Source organism: Hemitrygon akajei, chromosome 3 (assembly GCF_048418815.1).
Source record: "Hemitrygon akajei chromosome 3, sHemAka1.3, whole genome shotgun sequence".
NCBI lineage: Eukaryota > Metazoa > Chordata > Chondrichthyes > Myliobatiformes > Dasyatidae > Hemitrygon > Hemitrygon akajei.
In genome coordinates this window covers 64,247,802-64,263,854 of record NC_133126.1, presented here as the reverse complement: position 1 = coordinate 64,263,854, position 16,053 = coordinate 64,247,802, and the positions used below count along the sequence as shown (strand labels likewise).

General features: G+C 38.6%; 1 protein-coding gene across 4 annotated transcripts in view; it reads left to right on the top strand.

The window, feature by feature from the left end:
* npas3 (neuronal PAS domain protein 3) overlaps positions 1-16,053 on the top strand; it is a 1,106,218-nt gene that overhangs the window by 1,070,376 nt on the left and 19,789 nt on the right. For all 4 annotated transcript variants that reach the window (XM_073040034.1, XM_073040033.1, XM_073040035.1 and 1 more), the window contains 2 exons: positions 10,094-10,287; positions 10,896-11,002. In XM_073040034.1, coding sequence (XP_072896135.1) covers positions 10,094-10,287; positions 10,896-11,002 — 301 coding nt within the window. The remainder of the gene's footprint in view (positions 1-10,093; positions 10,288-10,895; positions 11,003-16,053) is intronic.

Sequence of the window (16,053 nt, the reverse complement as noted above, 5' to 3'; positions counted from 1 at the left end):
CAGTGCTCAGCCATTCACTGGTTTGTCCTACCAAAGTGCAACGCCTCACACTTGTCTGCATTAAATTCTATCCACCATCTTCCAGCCCATTTTTCCAGTTGATCATCTTGCAAGCTTTGATAGCCTTCCTCATTGTCCACTACTCTCCCATTTTGGTAACATCCACACATTTGCTGATCCAGTTCACCACACTATCATCCATCTCATTAACATAGATGACAAACAACAATGGACCTAGCACTGATTCCTGCAGCACACTATTAGTCATAAGCCTCCAGGCTTCTCCTGCTAAGCCAATGTTGAATCCAATTTACTACTTAATTCCGAATACCAAGTGACTGAGCCTTCTGGCCCAGCTTCCTATGTGGGACTTTATCAAAGGCCTTGATCAAGAACATGTAGACAACATCCACAGTCTTCCCTTCATCAACTTTCCTGGTAATCTCATCAATTAGAGGTTGCATAAAATTTACAGGATCAGTAAAAGACTATAATATCACTTAGTTTGTACAAAGACTGAACTTAATAAAATGCAGATTTTAGCTGTTCCATTTTCTGTTCACAAGTTAATCAGGATAAGTCCTTTGAACAATACCTTATTCCTGTATACTCAGTCTGTAGTTATTTTTCTGACCCTTCACAATAGCAGGGAATAATGCTCCTCCAAAAGCTGCACAAGTATGTTCAATAGATTTTGTAGAGCCTCTTAGAACTGGCTCAACATCGCACTAGACTTGAAGCAGATAGCTCAAGAAAATACATATTGATGATCTCACTTCACTGAATGGCTATTTTGTGGTAAATGCATATATTCTCACTGAATCAAGTTTTCTTGGGAAATATAGTCCAGTTAGCTTGTGTTTCACAGATATTCCATAAGAAATACTTCTACAGTTAACATTTCTATTTCCCTTAAGAGGCTAAAATCATCGATTGTGGACAGAAGAATGACCCAGTCTGCAGAAATAAAGGCAACAAATACCAGTCAAAATGAGGATGTAATGTTAGATTACCAATCTTAACTATGGTACTACAATGCTTCATGTACCCCATAACGTGTACCTCTATGTACCCTCTTGTATACACAGACCCTCAGATATGCAGATAGTCGCATTTACACTTGATGGCTTTCTTATACAGCATAAGAATTAAAATTCATCTATCTGGAGAAGCTGTATACTTTGATAATAAATGAACCTTTGAACTTCTGAATCACCTTCCCACATGATGTTGTTTGTAAGCAATTGCACATGTATACATGAATGTATAAACACGAAGATCCACAAAGTGATTTGATTGGATGTGAAGCTCTAAAATAATTGAGCACTATTTTGTCCAAATCGTAAATGCTTCGCCGTTTGTATATCAAAATTCTGATTATTATTAAACCCAAGTCTCACACCCACACAAAACTTTTGAGCTAGTTTAACTTTTCTGGTCAACATTCCCGATTGTGACCTGATTAGATTTTAGAAAATGAAGTTACTTTTAGCAATTTAGGCTCCCCTTCCAGGACCTTTTTTTTTCTTTCTCTCTCTCTCTCTCACTCACACACACACACACACACACACACACACACACACACACACACACACACACACACACACACACACACACACACACACACACACACACACACACACACACACACACACACACACACACACACACACACACACACACCTCTCTCTTGTCACCTGGGACCCATGGAAAATAAGCCGCTCCAATGGAAATGATATTTTTGGTCAAAATCATGGAGCCAACTACTGGACAGCTGAGTGCCAGCATCCACATGTCAGTGCTAACATCTCAATGACTTAAACATTGAAAAAGACTCAACCTGTTTTTGAACCCACATCACATTAGAACCCTAAACATATGAACAACCCATTTCCACTTACTATATCTAGAAAAAAAGGTTAGTAAACCCTATACAATAATTTCAGGTTAAGTGTTAAGGTGAGGCCTGTTTGAGTGGACACACTGGTATTCATGTATTATTGCTACAAGTATTGAGATTTAGTGAAAAGCTTTTGTTCATATACTATCCAGTCAGGTGGTGGCATAAGTACAATGCAGGTAAACACATCAAGTGCAGGAGCCATGATAAAGTAGAATGGGAGATCAAGAATTTAAATTCAATGGTCTGCTCTTATTCCAAGCATGTCAGAAAGTGCTTCTAGTAATATCTTTCAAACAATATCAAAAACAGAATATTGTGGTTATTTTACTCAGCTATCGATCATGGAATATTGCAGTGCATTTAGTTTGCAATACCAATTCCAAATGTAACCCTTTGGTTGCAAAATATTTATATCATAAGAACCCTAAACATAAAAAAGCAACTCATGGCCAAGAAGTGAGGCATCTCTAAATGCCTGCTGGACTTCTTCAGCTTTAAATAATTAGCTTTTTCTTTCTGCTTGCATTAGAACTGGTTTGTCTTGGAGCTGGTCATTTTTTCCTACCTTTCTGGGTTCTTTTTTCTTTCATTGATATATTTGGGCCTGCTGGGATTTCCCAATAGTCTAGACAGCGTCATGTAGATTTTTCAGCATTAGCTCCTAAACAGCTACACACACAAAATGCTAGAGGAACTCAGCAGGTCAGACAGCATCTATGGAAAAGAGTACTGTCAACATTTTGGGCCGAGACATCGATTGTTTATTCTTTTCTGTGGGTGCTGCCTGACCTGCTGAGTTCCTCCAGCATTTTTATATATATTGCTCTAGATCTCCAGCATCTGCAGAATCTCTTGTGTTTCTAAACAGCTGCACTATTTCACCTAATCACAGAAATTTCCTTTGTTCCATCAATGCCCTTTCTTGCCTTATCTGCTACTTAGACTAACTTTATTTCTTTTTCTCAATTTTGATGAAGCTCCTTCACCCTGAGCAGCTAACTGTTTCCCTTTCCACAAAAGCTACATGAAGTGCTCTATTTTGCAGTATTTTCTATTTTTGTTTTTATAAATGTATGCTCTTCCTTATTTTTCCTCATCATCTCCTCAGATAGCCAATTGAGGCTCATTAAGATTACGAATGTTAAAATCTCCGTTCACTTCACAGTGAAATGTGGCTGTAGTGAACAATGTAGAAAATAACCTTTGGGGATCAGAATACAAGTTTCCCAAATGCACCAGTGTAGAAAGATATGGATCTGCATCATGACCATGGTGAACTCTGTATCATCTATGAAGAATGGATGATAGCATTTGCAAAAGAATATAAAAATATGATAACAACACACACACAAAATGCTGGTGCAACACAGCAGGCCAGGCAGCATCTATAAGGAGAAGCACTGTCGACGTTTCGGGCCGAGTATGATGTTATTTTCTCCCTAGCAATTTTGAGTACATATTCCTGTGAGTCCATAAACCAATTGGGTTGAATTGTGTACAATCTGATCTGCTGTCCACATGTGCTGCTTTACACTAATCCCTCAACTGCACAGACATATAGTGGCAGTGTGGAATCAATTGTACCAGAGGTCTCCACTCTCACAAAGCAGAGAAGCTGAGAATGACAACCTAGGTGCAGGTGATCGACCTTGAGCTCCTGCCCTGGACACTCTATAATATAACTACAAATGTGGATACCAACCTAAAGCAGCTATTCAGTTTTCAGATGCCTGCCTGGCAGCAAAGCCAGCAACAGCATAACTGGGATTAAGTTTCTAACTATTACCCATCCAGCATCATGAAGTAGCTAATCCACAATTAGCCAGCCATTGGCCAACCTGAAGCTGCCCATAGACAGTTCGTACAGCTGCAAGTGTTCAGCAAGTTTTGAACCCACAGCCAGGTTAGAGCTGGTGGTCTAAGCATGTCCCTTCTCTAAGAGCTACACCTAGATAGGGGAAGAGTTGCCTGCTCCCCTGAACAATGCTTGTGATCAATAAGCTAATCAATACAAAACTTACCAATAAGCTTCAGGACCTTGGCTACAAAACCTTCTGTTGCAATTGGATCCTTGATTTCCTCACTTGCAAATCCCTGTCAGTTCAGATGGACAACAATATCTCCTCCCCAATCTCCATCAGCACAGGTGCACCACAAGGCTGTGTGCTTTGACCCCTGTTCTACACGCTTTATACTTACGACTGTGTAGCTAAGCGCAGTTCCAATGACATATTCAAGTTTTCTGACAACACCACTGTCACAGACCAAATCAAAGGTGGTTACAAACCTGCATATTGGAGGGAGATTGAGAATCTGGCTGAATGGTGCCATAACAACAACCTCTCACCCAACATCAGCAAAACCAAAGAGCTGATTACTGGCTACAGGAGGACCAAATTGGAGGTCCATGAGCCAGTCCTCATTGGGGGATCAAAGGCAGAAAGGGTCAGCAACTTTAAATTCTTTGGTGTTATCATTTCAGAGGATCTGTCTTGGGCTCAGTATGTAAGTGCAATTATAAAGAAAGCACGACAACGCCTCTACTTCCTTAGAAGTTTGCAAAGCTCGGCATGACATCTAAAACTCTGACAAACCTCTGTTGATGTGTAGTGGAGAGTATATTGACTGGCTGCTTCAAAGTATCAAGGAAACACCAGTGTCCTTGAATGGAAAGTCCTGCAAAAAGTAGTGGATTTGGCCCATCCATCATAGGTAAATCCCTTCCCATCATTGAGCACATCTACATGGAGCATTGTCACAGGAAAGCAGCATCTGTCATTGGGAACTCCCACCACCCAGGTTGTGCTTCATTCTCACTGCTGCCGTAAGGAAGAAGGTACAGGTGCTTCGAGGCTCACACTACCAGGTTCAGGAACAGATATTACCCCTCAACCATCAGGTACCTAAACCAGAGGGGATAACTTCACTCAGCTTCACCTACCCCATCACCGAACTGCTCCCACAACCTATGGAGTCACTTTTAAGGACTCTTCATCTCTTGTTCTCAATATTTATTGCTTATTTATTTATTATTATTGTTATATTTTTATGTTTCTCTGCTCAAGCTGGTAAAACCTGAGGAACATGCATAACAAAGCACACTCATTTCTCAATTGCTAGGAACTTTTGGACTATTCTAATGGTGTTTAGTATTGTGGCTTTCTGGAGATTTACATAAAGATTGCTGTGTAGGCCTAATTGTTTAGTGCTAATGTGTAGTGACTTTGGGATGATATTACGCTGGGACAATGTATACCGTATTCGCGTTCCATAGTTTTTCAATGTCCTCTTTTAATTCAGCAGTTTTCTGGTGTTTTTCACTTACTGATTTCTGCGTGGTATGCATGTTTGGAATGGCTATATCTTTGAAGTAAGTTGTTCCTGCATGTTTATCCTGTAATATTAAGACCAGAAGACCAGAAAATTAGGCCATTTAGCTCGTCGAGTCTGTTCTGCCATTTCAGGATGACAGATCTAATTTTCCTCTCAGCCCCAGTCTCCTGCTTTCTCCCCATATCCCTTCATGCCCTGACCAATCAAGAATCTATCAATGCACACAAAATGCTGGAAGGACTCAGAAGGCCAGGCAGCATCCATGGATAAAAGTTCAGCTGACATTTCGGGCCGAGACGCCAACTATACTATTTTCCAAAGATGCTGCCTGACCTGCTGAGTTTCTCCAGCATTCTGTGTGTGTTGCTTGGATTTCCAACAGCTGCAGATTCTCTTTTGTTTAAGAAATCTATCAACCACTGCCTGAAATATCCATAAAGACGGCATCTACAGCCACCTGTGGCAATGAATTCCACAGATTCACCAGTCTCTGGCTAAAGAAATTCCTCCTCATCTCCATTCTGAACAGATGTCCCTCTATTCTGAGGCTGTGTCCTCTGGTCCTATACTCTCTCACCATAAGAAACATTCTTTCCACATCCACTCTATCAAGGCCTTTCAACATTCGATAAGTTTCATTTAGGTCACCCTCATTTTCAATTCTTGAATCATTTTTGAGAACTTCCTTTGAACCTCCTCCAGTGTCATCACATCCTTTCCTATATAAGGGAACCAAAACTGCTCACAGTGCTCAAAGTGAGGCCTCACCAGAGCTTTATAAAGCCTCAACGTTACATCTTTGCTTTTATTTTCTAATCCTCTTGAAATGAATGCTAGCATTGCATTTACCTTCATTACCACAGACTCAACCTGCAAATTACCCTTTAGGGAATCCTGCACAAGGACTCCCAAATCCTTTTGCACCTCATATTTTTGAATTTTCTCTCCATTTAGAAAATAGTCAACCCTTTTATTTCTCCTACCGAAGTGCATGACCATTCAATTCCCAACACTGTATTCCATCTGCCACTTCTTTGCCCATTCTCCTAATGTGTCTTCTCTACTTCCTCAAAACTACCTGCCCCTGATTTTATATCAGAACAGTTATTATGGGTTGTCCTCTCTGTAATAACGGATCGGTAATAATATAATTTGTGGGACTCTGACTCTGATACTGAACCAGGCAGGTGCTTATGGCAAGGTCTGGTTTCTTTTATAAGTTTGTATTTTAAAGCAAGATATTGCTGAATGATATTTGCCATTTGATTGTGCCTGTGTAAGTAATCAGATTGAGTTAAACTGCTGCAGGATCCTGTAATGTGTTGGATTGTTTCTAGCTTCTCTTGGCTTTTTTTGCATTTATCATCTTGAATTTATTGGTCTTTTACTATGCACTTTTGCTCCTTTTTTTGTGTTAATCATCTGGTCCTGTTTTGCCACAAAGAACCCTTCTATTTCAGGGAAGAGGTCTCCAACTCTGAGCCAGGTGTTTGGCACGTCCTTGTTGACATCTAGTCTGCTCATATGATGGGAATGTCTTCCATGGAGGGTCATGTTCTTCCATTGGCCAATTTTTTCTTTTACAGTGATAATTTCTTCATTTTTCTAGGTTGTGGTTTTGTTTAAATTAGTGTTGTATACTTCTCATCAGATTGCATATGCTCACATGGCATGCTGAATCCTGTTTCCATTGATGAACATATATCCTGAGAAATTTTATCTGACTGTTGTGTAAATTTTTTATGTCTGTATCCGTCTTCACCTTCTATCCTAGGCGGTGTTAATCTAAGCACATTAGCGTGTACATACTGTAGTGTTTTCTAAAATTTGACTTCTCAATTCTTATTTTTCTTTGCATGTTATTATGCCAAAAGAATGCGATAATATGGGTACAGCGGAAATGTTAATTGCCTTTGTTATATTTTTACTATTGAGCTCCGTTTGGCAGATTTTCTTAAGCCTTGAAGTAAATTCTGTCAAAAGTTTTCCCTTGTTTACTGTGGTATTTGTTTACCTGTTGGTATCCATCCATCAGCTGTATTGTATCCTGCTGCTGTGTTTCATATTCTATCAGCTCTATTGCACCTTTCTTTATTCTTAATGTTGTGCATTTATCTAGTCCAATGTTCCTGTTTATATCTTTAGAAGATAGTTCTACTATTTGAAGTAACTGTTGCAGCTTTACTGATGAAAGAGCGTTTAATTTCAAATCATTCATGTATAGAAGATGTGTCAAGGTATAATTTGGTTGTTTCTGATTTGAAGCACCATTTTTGTCTGATTCAGTATATTAGTGAGTGAGTGTAAAGTTAGACAAAACCATAGCATGTTTAGAGATTTGCCCTCGAAAATGCTTGGTTAATTTTGATAAGAGTGGTTGTTCTTTCTTGGTTGCTAATAGATAGGTCGATTATAGTATACCAATGCATCATCAGATGTTGTACAAATTTCGTAAGTATTGAGTGTAATTTATATATATATTAAGCACTTCTATTAACCATGAGTGTGGCACAGAATTTTGGTAGTCAATATAACAACATGAAGGATTTCTGTTTTTCTGCCAGGCTTGATGTAGAATTACAAAATCTATTGTCAATTGTCCTTTTGTCAATAATTGCCTATTGTCAATAACTTTCAGCACCCTTCTCTTCTTCTGTAAGTATATTTGTGGTTATCTAAGTGGGTGGTGATTAATTATTATTATCATTGTTTCTTCTTTTGCATTTTGTATTTGCAGTTTGTTATCTTTTGCACACTGGCTCCCCATCCTGTTGGTGCAGTCTTTCATTGATTATTTGACGGTTATTGGATTTACTGAGTATGCCCACAAGAAAATGAATCTGAGGGTTGTATATGGTGACATATATGTACTTTGTTAATAAATTTAATTTGAACTTTGTGCTCTCTCTGGGCCACTAAAGCCAGAACAAATAAAAATTCCATGTCAGACCAACTAATCCTGACCAATGTTTATAGTAGGCATTGAGTCATAAGGTCATAAAAAAGTACAGCACAAAAACAGGCACTTCTGCCCATCTAGTCTGTGTCAAACCATTTAAACTGCCTAGTCCTATCGACCTGCACCAGGACCATAGCCCTCCATACCACTGCCATCCATGCACTTTCCAAACTTCTCTTAAATGTTGAAATCAAGCTTGCATTCACCACACTGTCAAGACCCTCCGAGTGAAGAAGATTCCCCCTCATGTTCCACTTTCACTCTTAACCCATAACCTCTAGTTGTAGTCCCACCCAGCCTCAGTGGAAAAAAAGCCTGCTTGCATTTACCTTATCTGTGTCCCTCATAATTTTGTATATCTCTATTAAATCTCCCCTCATCTTCAATGTTCCAAGGAATAAAGTCCTAACATAATCAATCTTTCCATAAAACTCAGGTTCTCCATCCAGGCAACATCCTTGTAAATATTCTCTGTACTCTTTCAAACTTATTTACATGTTTCCTATAGATAAGTGAGCAAAACTGTACACAATACTCCAAATCAGGCCTCACCAACTCTTACCCAATTTCATCATAACATCCCATCTCTTGTAATTAATACTTTGATTTATGAAGGTCAATATGCCAAAAGTTTTCTTTATGACTTTATCTACCTGTGATGCCACTTTCAATAAATGATAGACCTGACTTCCCAGATCGCTTTGTTCTACTGCAGTCCTCAGCACCCTGCAGTTCATTATGTAAGACCTACCCTTTTTGGTCCTACCGAAGTGCAACACCTTGCACATGTTCACATTAAATTCCACCTGCCATTTTTTAGCCCATTTTTCCAGCTCTTACAAATCCCACTGCAAGCTCTGATAGTCTTCCTCACTGTCCACTACACCCCCAATCTTGGTGTCATCCACGAATCTGCTAATCAAGTTAACCACATTATCATCCAGATTGTTGATATAGATATCAAACAACAACAGACCCAGCACCGAAACCCGAGGCACTCCACTAGTCACAGGCCTCCAGTCAGAAAGGAAATTATCTACTACCACTGTCTGGCTCATCCTACAAAGCCAATATCTATTGCAATTTACTATTTCATCTTGAATGCCGAGCAATTGAACCTTCTTGCTAAGGTCCATGTAGGCAACATCCACTGCCTTGCTTTCATTCACTTTCCTGGTAACTTCCTTGACGAACTCTACAAGATAGGTTGGACATGACCTGCCACACACAAAGCTATGCTTACTATCCCTAATTAGTCCATGCCTAGCCGAATACTCATATATCCAGTCCCTTAGAAGACCTTCCAATAACTTTCCCACTACTGATGTCAGGCTCACCATCTATAATTTCCTAGTTTATTTTTAGAGCATTTAATAACAATTTAGGTAAAATTGCCTTGCAGTGTGGGAATTTCAGAGACAATGTATGTTTGTTACAAGACTCTGATAGAGGGGTAGATTGGGATTTAAAGGCCTTTTGATTTTCCCATTGATCTTTCAACTGTAAAACACAGATATGATCTATAGTTAAATGTTGTTTTCAGAAGCACCAAGTGGTACTTCCTCTTGAATGTTCTCATTGATTATTAGCAAGTCCTTAATAAGTACAAATGTGTTTATTTCAATCCTTTCCCTAAGAATAGTGGAGGAATGTCCAACACCATAAACAATACACCAGCACTTCCAGAATGCAAAGCTTTCTATGGTGCTCCTTTTAATATGTGTTGGCATACAGATCCTTTCTTTCTCAGTGTAACGTAAAGTAAATCGATTGCAGCCAGATTTAGAAGGATTGCCATGTTAAAGTGAATCAAATTTCCCTATGCCTCGATCGTTGAACACCAATGAACTGGTAGACCTCTAGTATTTACACTTCCTTGTGATGTTATTTTGTTTTAGGTCATTCACGTAACAGGACGGTTAAGATTGCGAGTTTCTCATTCCCATGGACGTGTACTGCCCACACAAATCATCGGTCTAGTCGTTGTGGCTCACGCTTTGCCTCCTCCAACAATAAATGAAGTTCGGATTGACTGCCAAATGTTTGTCACCAGAGTAAATATGGACCTAAGTATAGTTTACTGTGAAAACCGGTAAGCAGTGTTTCCTTCTACTTTATATTCCTGTTTTTTTTTAAAATGAAGATCTATGGAGATTTCTGTCTGTCACTTTTTTTTCCTAATCATAATTCTTGAAACTGCTGGCTGTTCACAGTCTAAACTGCTCAAAAGATCTCTGTGACTCTCCACCCCACTCGAATTCTACAAGAATGTTATGAACAACAAACCTTTCCACACCCCTGAGTACATACAGGCATGTGGCAAGCAATAGAGGACCCACAAACTAGTTAGCTTATATTTATTTTGTACTTGATTATATTCACCATCACAGTTTTCTGTTGGTTTTGTACATTTTTGCAATTGCAAGTGTTTTTAGTTACCATCAAATGGGTCAATCAAAATGTGATGTAATCCAAGAGTGCAAAAGAACTGCAGATGAGATACAGTTCGAAATAGAAACTGAGGAATGCTGGAAATACTCAGCATATCTGCAGCATTTGTCAACATTAGATTGACAAATTTATCAACATTAGATTGTTGTAAATAAATAGTTTTACTATAATGTGCTTCAAGTTGTTTCAATTTACTCTTTCAAGGATCTGTACATTTAATGTTGTTTCATTTCTGCTTCAAAACTGCAGTATTAGTGACTACATGGACCTAACTCCAGTAGATATCGTGGGTAAAAGATGCTATTATTTCATTCATGCTGAGGATGTGGAAGGGATCAGGCATAGTCACTTGGATTGTGAGTATATGATTAATTGCATAAAAACTCTGCAAAATGAGCTTCCTAAAGTACTTTTCCTGAAAGGACAATTTTGTTAAGTGTAAAGTATTCCTTCAAGAACATTTATAAGAAATAACCCAAAGATGTCTCAGCAGAGATAAATTTGTGCTTGTAGATGATTGTAAGGAAATGCTCTACAGCATTTTGGGGCCAGACTGTAATAACAGCTGTGTGTGAATATGTTTTGATGTCCATCTGAAGTTGATAATCAGATTCCAGTATTTTGTGCAGAGAAAGGTTAATTAGAATTTAGTCCCAGGGCACAATGCTGTAGCTCCTGAACCTATTTGTCCTGTGATAATAAAGAGAAGGGAGTAGGATGCAAAATTCCAAGCACAAGATAATGGAAGAATCAACTGAATGGAAGAGATGCCATATTTACTTGAGAGCAGGTCACTCATCAGCCAGCCGGAATAATGAGAGGTCCAAAGTCCAGAGAGTGTAAAATAAATCCTTCATATGTTTAACAAATGTTTTCAAGTTTGAACTGAGATATTTTACTGGATCCCAAGTGTGCTTCAACAATAGAGAAAAATTAAATTATTGGTAGTGATATCAAAATACCAATGTGATGAGTCATTCTGATTGTGCTTTGATGCTTTCTGCTACACAGGGTTAGATCTGGGGGTTCTTTTTCCAATTACACACCTGGTGTGTACTTGCTGGATGCAAATTCAATAAGAGAAGAAATTTCAAAGAAAAATGCAAAAGAACTCCCCTTCTCCTTACATGTTTGATTATTCTATGATAGTTTTGCAGTCATCGAGGATCAGGCTGCCCTCTCCATTCCCCATGACGGAATAGTGCACAGACTCAGTGCTATTTATAAAAACTGGTGAGGATGATTTGTAATTTGGTGCTTCTGCCAAATTAAGGGCATGTAGGGAATACCGTTGTAATGTTTTTTTTAAATTGAAGAAAAATCAGGTGCATAAACTTAAAAAAGCACCAAAAATTAAGTGTTAATATGTTCAACTAATAAGCACCTTCCTAGCATTTCAGATCATTAAAGCTTTTGAATGATGAATTATTTTTCACTGTTATTCTTATGATTGCTCATATTTGTAGTAATAATTAATGCTATATCTGGGTGCAGTGTTATTAACATACACATGCATTTTAATCATCATTTCTATTCATGCCTGCCACAGTGTTGGGAAACCAGTTCTCAGGGGACGGAAGCACAAATATAGACAAATACAACATACCCTCTTGAACAGCTGCTGTTTACTAACATGGACTGACATTGGCCAATGGCCAATAACATTAGAGACTGATGTTACAATATGTCATCATTTAGAGACATCTTATATATATATTGATTCACAAAAGTTATTAAAATGCTTCTTCAGAACTCAGGATTCTTTGTGCTACCATCCAGGATTCATTCATGGTGTAACACATTTCTGATTAATATTTGGAGGATGCTGATGGCATCTCTAACCATTTTCTATCTGACAGAAGTTTGATTTGAAATGCAGATATTTCAACCGCAGAAATTTTAAGTGGATATTTTTTCTTGTAGTTCGTAATTTTGTCAGTTATCAAATCAGGTAGGAGTTTTATGGAATTGGATGCATTAACTATGAGAAAGGCATTCCTTCTCCCACAAAGTACACCAATCTCCCTTGCACACTGCTCTGCTTTGGGTAATTTACAGCATTCATGTAGATGTTGTCAGAAATGGGTAAAATGCATCAAATATTCAAGAATTATGAGAAGCAAAGTTGGAGAACTGCTTGAAGATATTTGCAGTTCATGTCAGGACTCTGCCAGTCCACTAGGTAGAAGAATCATAAGTTGTAAATAAATGGCTGAGCAATTTTCTGACAAATAACGTATGCATTGGAGCCTCAGTTATCTACAGCACTGGAAACTAACCAAAGATCAGGGGCCCTCAAATTTAATAGGCAACTATTGATTTAAATGTGCTATATAATTCCATTTGTGTACCCTAGTACTTAATAGCACTTGTCACCTACATTGCCCTGCTCCTGCCAGCTAAAGAGGTGATTGCTAAGCACTACCAGTACTCATCTTCAGTGTTCTGAGGGGGGATTTTCTGCGTTTCATGCACTGCATGCCTCATAAACACTCACTTGGTAACTGCAGTGTGTTGCATTCAATACATGCCAAACATTCATTTTAAAGTCAGTGAAGGTGAGCTGATGCTCTCTTTAACACTTAATTCTATAGCTGGGGCTATGGGAGTATTTTTGGTTTTCTGATTTGGAAGGGATGGCTGTTACAGAACGAGCTAGCCAACTGATGCTACATAATAGTTGATCTTGTTGATAAAAGCAGAACTAAATAATAAGCAGTACTGATTATTGTTACTCCCACCTGCTTTCATTATCCACAAAATGATCTCCATAATCAAACTGTAGAGAGTGGGTGTAGATTTAAGAGAGTGTGCAGGATTATTAGTTTTAGAAGGTTTGCACCCAAACCATATAACATGTTCATATGCAACCAAAGGCAAAGCCCACAATGCATTTCAAAAAGTTTGCATTTCTAAAGCACCTTTTAAATAATCTGAACAGTTTAATGGCTAGTGAAATACTTATTTTTGAAATAACAGGTAAATGCAGCCTTATATTATCATCTCATCTGAAAAGCTGCATCCCAAATAGTGCCATAACTCCCTGGGATTTGCAAAGAAGAACTACCCAACTAAAATCTATAGAGTGGGAATAAAACTCTTATCTTTCCAATTCAAAGGCAGGAAACCATAGATAGCCCAGTAAAATATCTACTTGGGAAAATTGATTACAGGTGGCACTGTGATGCAACAGGCAGACACCTCTGACAGTATCTACATTGCATATTCTCCCGGAGACTCTATTGGTTTCTTCTGCCTGCCTCAGTTTATTCTGTACCCAGGCGGGTGCTGGATGGTTAACTGACCACTGCAGATATCCTTGTTAGTGGATAGTAGGAGAATCGGGGAGTGAATGGGCATTGAGAGCAAATGGGTTGCAAGGTATTAAGGAGAGGAATGGGAATGTTCTGAGTTGGTAGGCTGCTGTGTCGTCAAGGAATTGTAAACAGTTAAAGAATCTTGTGTAACTTTTAGAAAATGTGGGTGAACACATGCCATAAATGAGATTGTACCAAGTAATTGATAGATAAGCTTATTCCAATTATCACTAAACTTGAATAGTAATTTGAACAATATCCATATTCTAAATGCTGCTGAAAACAAATTAACCAATAGTACACTAGTTACAAATTACTACAGTAGTTAAAGATATTTCTCAGTATTCTGATGATAAAACTAAATTTACTCTATGGGAAATAGTCCAACACAGTTTGAAATATATCAAGAATATCTAAAGCATTTATGTACACATTTAATTCTAAATATTACTGGAATAGGATCTCAATTGAATGATTTAAATAAAACTATAGAAATGTATTTAGTAAGTCATGTGATACAAGGTCCTAATGGAGGATTTTGCCTTGAAGCATTGACAATTTTTTTCCTCCCACAGATCTTGCTCAACCTACTGAGTCCCCCCAGCAGATTACTGCTTTTAATAAATAGCACCATTTTATCCAAATAATTCAGCACCAGTCTCATCCATTTACACATTTTGTACTTTCATGAGGTTTTGAGAAGTGCTGTAAGTGTGGATACCTCCAAAGATCAATATTGATTAGAGTGCAATACGATCAGATGGCAGTAGCATCTGGAATATTTAGAATGAAAACCCAATGGAAAAATAGGACAGAGAAATCTGCAAATACTAGTTGGTTTTCTGCTTTTCCATGTTGGCTTTGTGAAGATTCCTTCCACCCATACCCAGGAAGTCTGTGCTCTGTATTGGTTTAAAGTGGCTTTATGTTTCTTTCATGGCCTTTATTGAACACTTCGGCTACAACGTTTTTCATCTGCACATCTGTGTTAAAAACATAAGACCAAAAGACATTGGGGCAGAATTAAGCCATTTGTCCATCAAATCTGCTCTGCCATTTCATGATGATGACATCGACTCAGGCCTGAGAGGCCAGCGTCGGCCATTTTCATGCCTTACAAGGTGCTGAACCAAAGACTGTGTGGTGCGCCACTCCTCACACAGACATTTTGCAGTATTTTTCTTTATTATACAAAGTCAACACTCAACCCAGCACGGATGGAAAGCATACTCTGGAACGGCCCGACTGGATTCAAACCCGGGAACCTCCGTTCTGGAGTCCAGCGCTGATGTCACTGTACCACCAGCCGAATGATCATGGCTGACTTATTATTCCCTCTCAACCCTATTCTCCTGCCTTCTCCCCACAACCTTTGAAACCCTTACTAATCAAGAACCTATTAACCTCCATTTTAAATATACTCAATGACTTGGCCTCCTCAGTCAACAAATTCCACAGATTCTCCATCTTCTAGCTAAAGGAATTCCTCCTCATCTCTGTTCTAAAGAGACATCCTTCTGTTCTGAGGCTGTGCCCTCAGGTCCTAGATTCTCCCACTCTGGATAATTCCTCTCCATGCCCCCTCTATCCAGCCCTTTCAAGATTCGGCAGATTTCAATGAGATCCCTCTCATGCTAAATTTCAGCAAGTGCAGACCAAGAGCTTGAGTGTATGTTTAGCTGTTTACCCAGCATAATTAGTCATAGCAGCTATTGTTGGACACAAAAATGTCAAGAAATGAAGAAGCAACATAGCGGAGGTACTAAGAACAAGATTTTACTGGAACATATTGACATTTACCTGGCTAAGTTCCAGCATGTCCTTGTGTAAAATATGCCATCTTTTGATGTTTGTTCCAAAGTGTAGCAGTTTGCAAAGTTTTACATATACTGTATATGCTCCAATTGTTGGACTTTTTGCAGAGGTTCTCATAATGGCAATGAGTCTGCTTGTGCAATGTGCACTAAATCATACCTGGTTCACGGAATTAACAGTCAATTTCAATGAACTGACTGCATGTAGATAAAGTGAACAATGAGGATTGAGCTTGTTTATCTCAACAATCCCTCATGGGGCTTAAGTCTAAATTT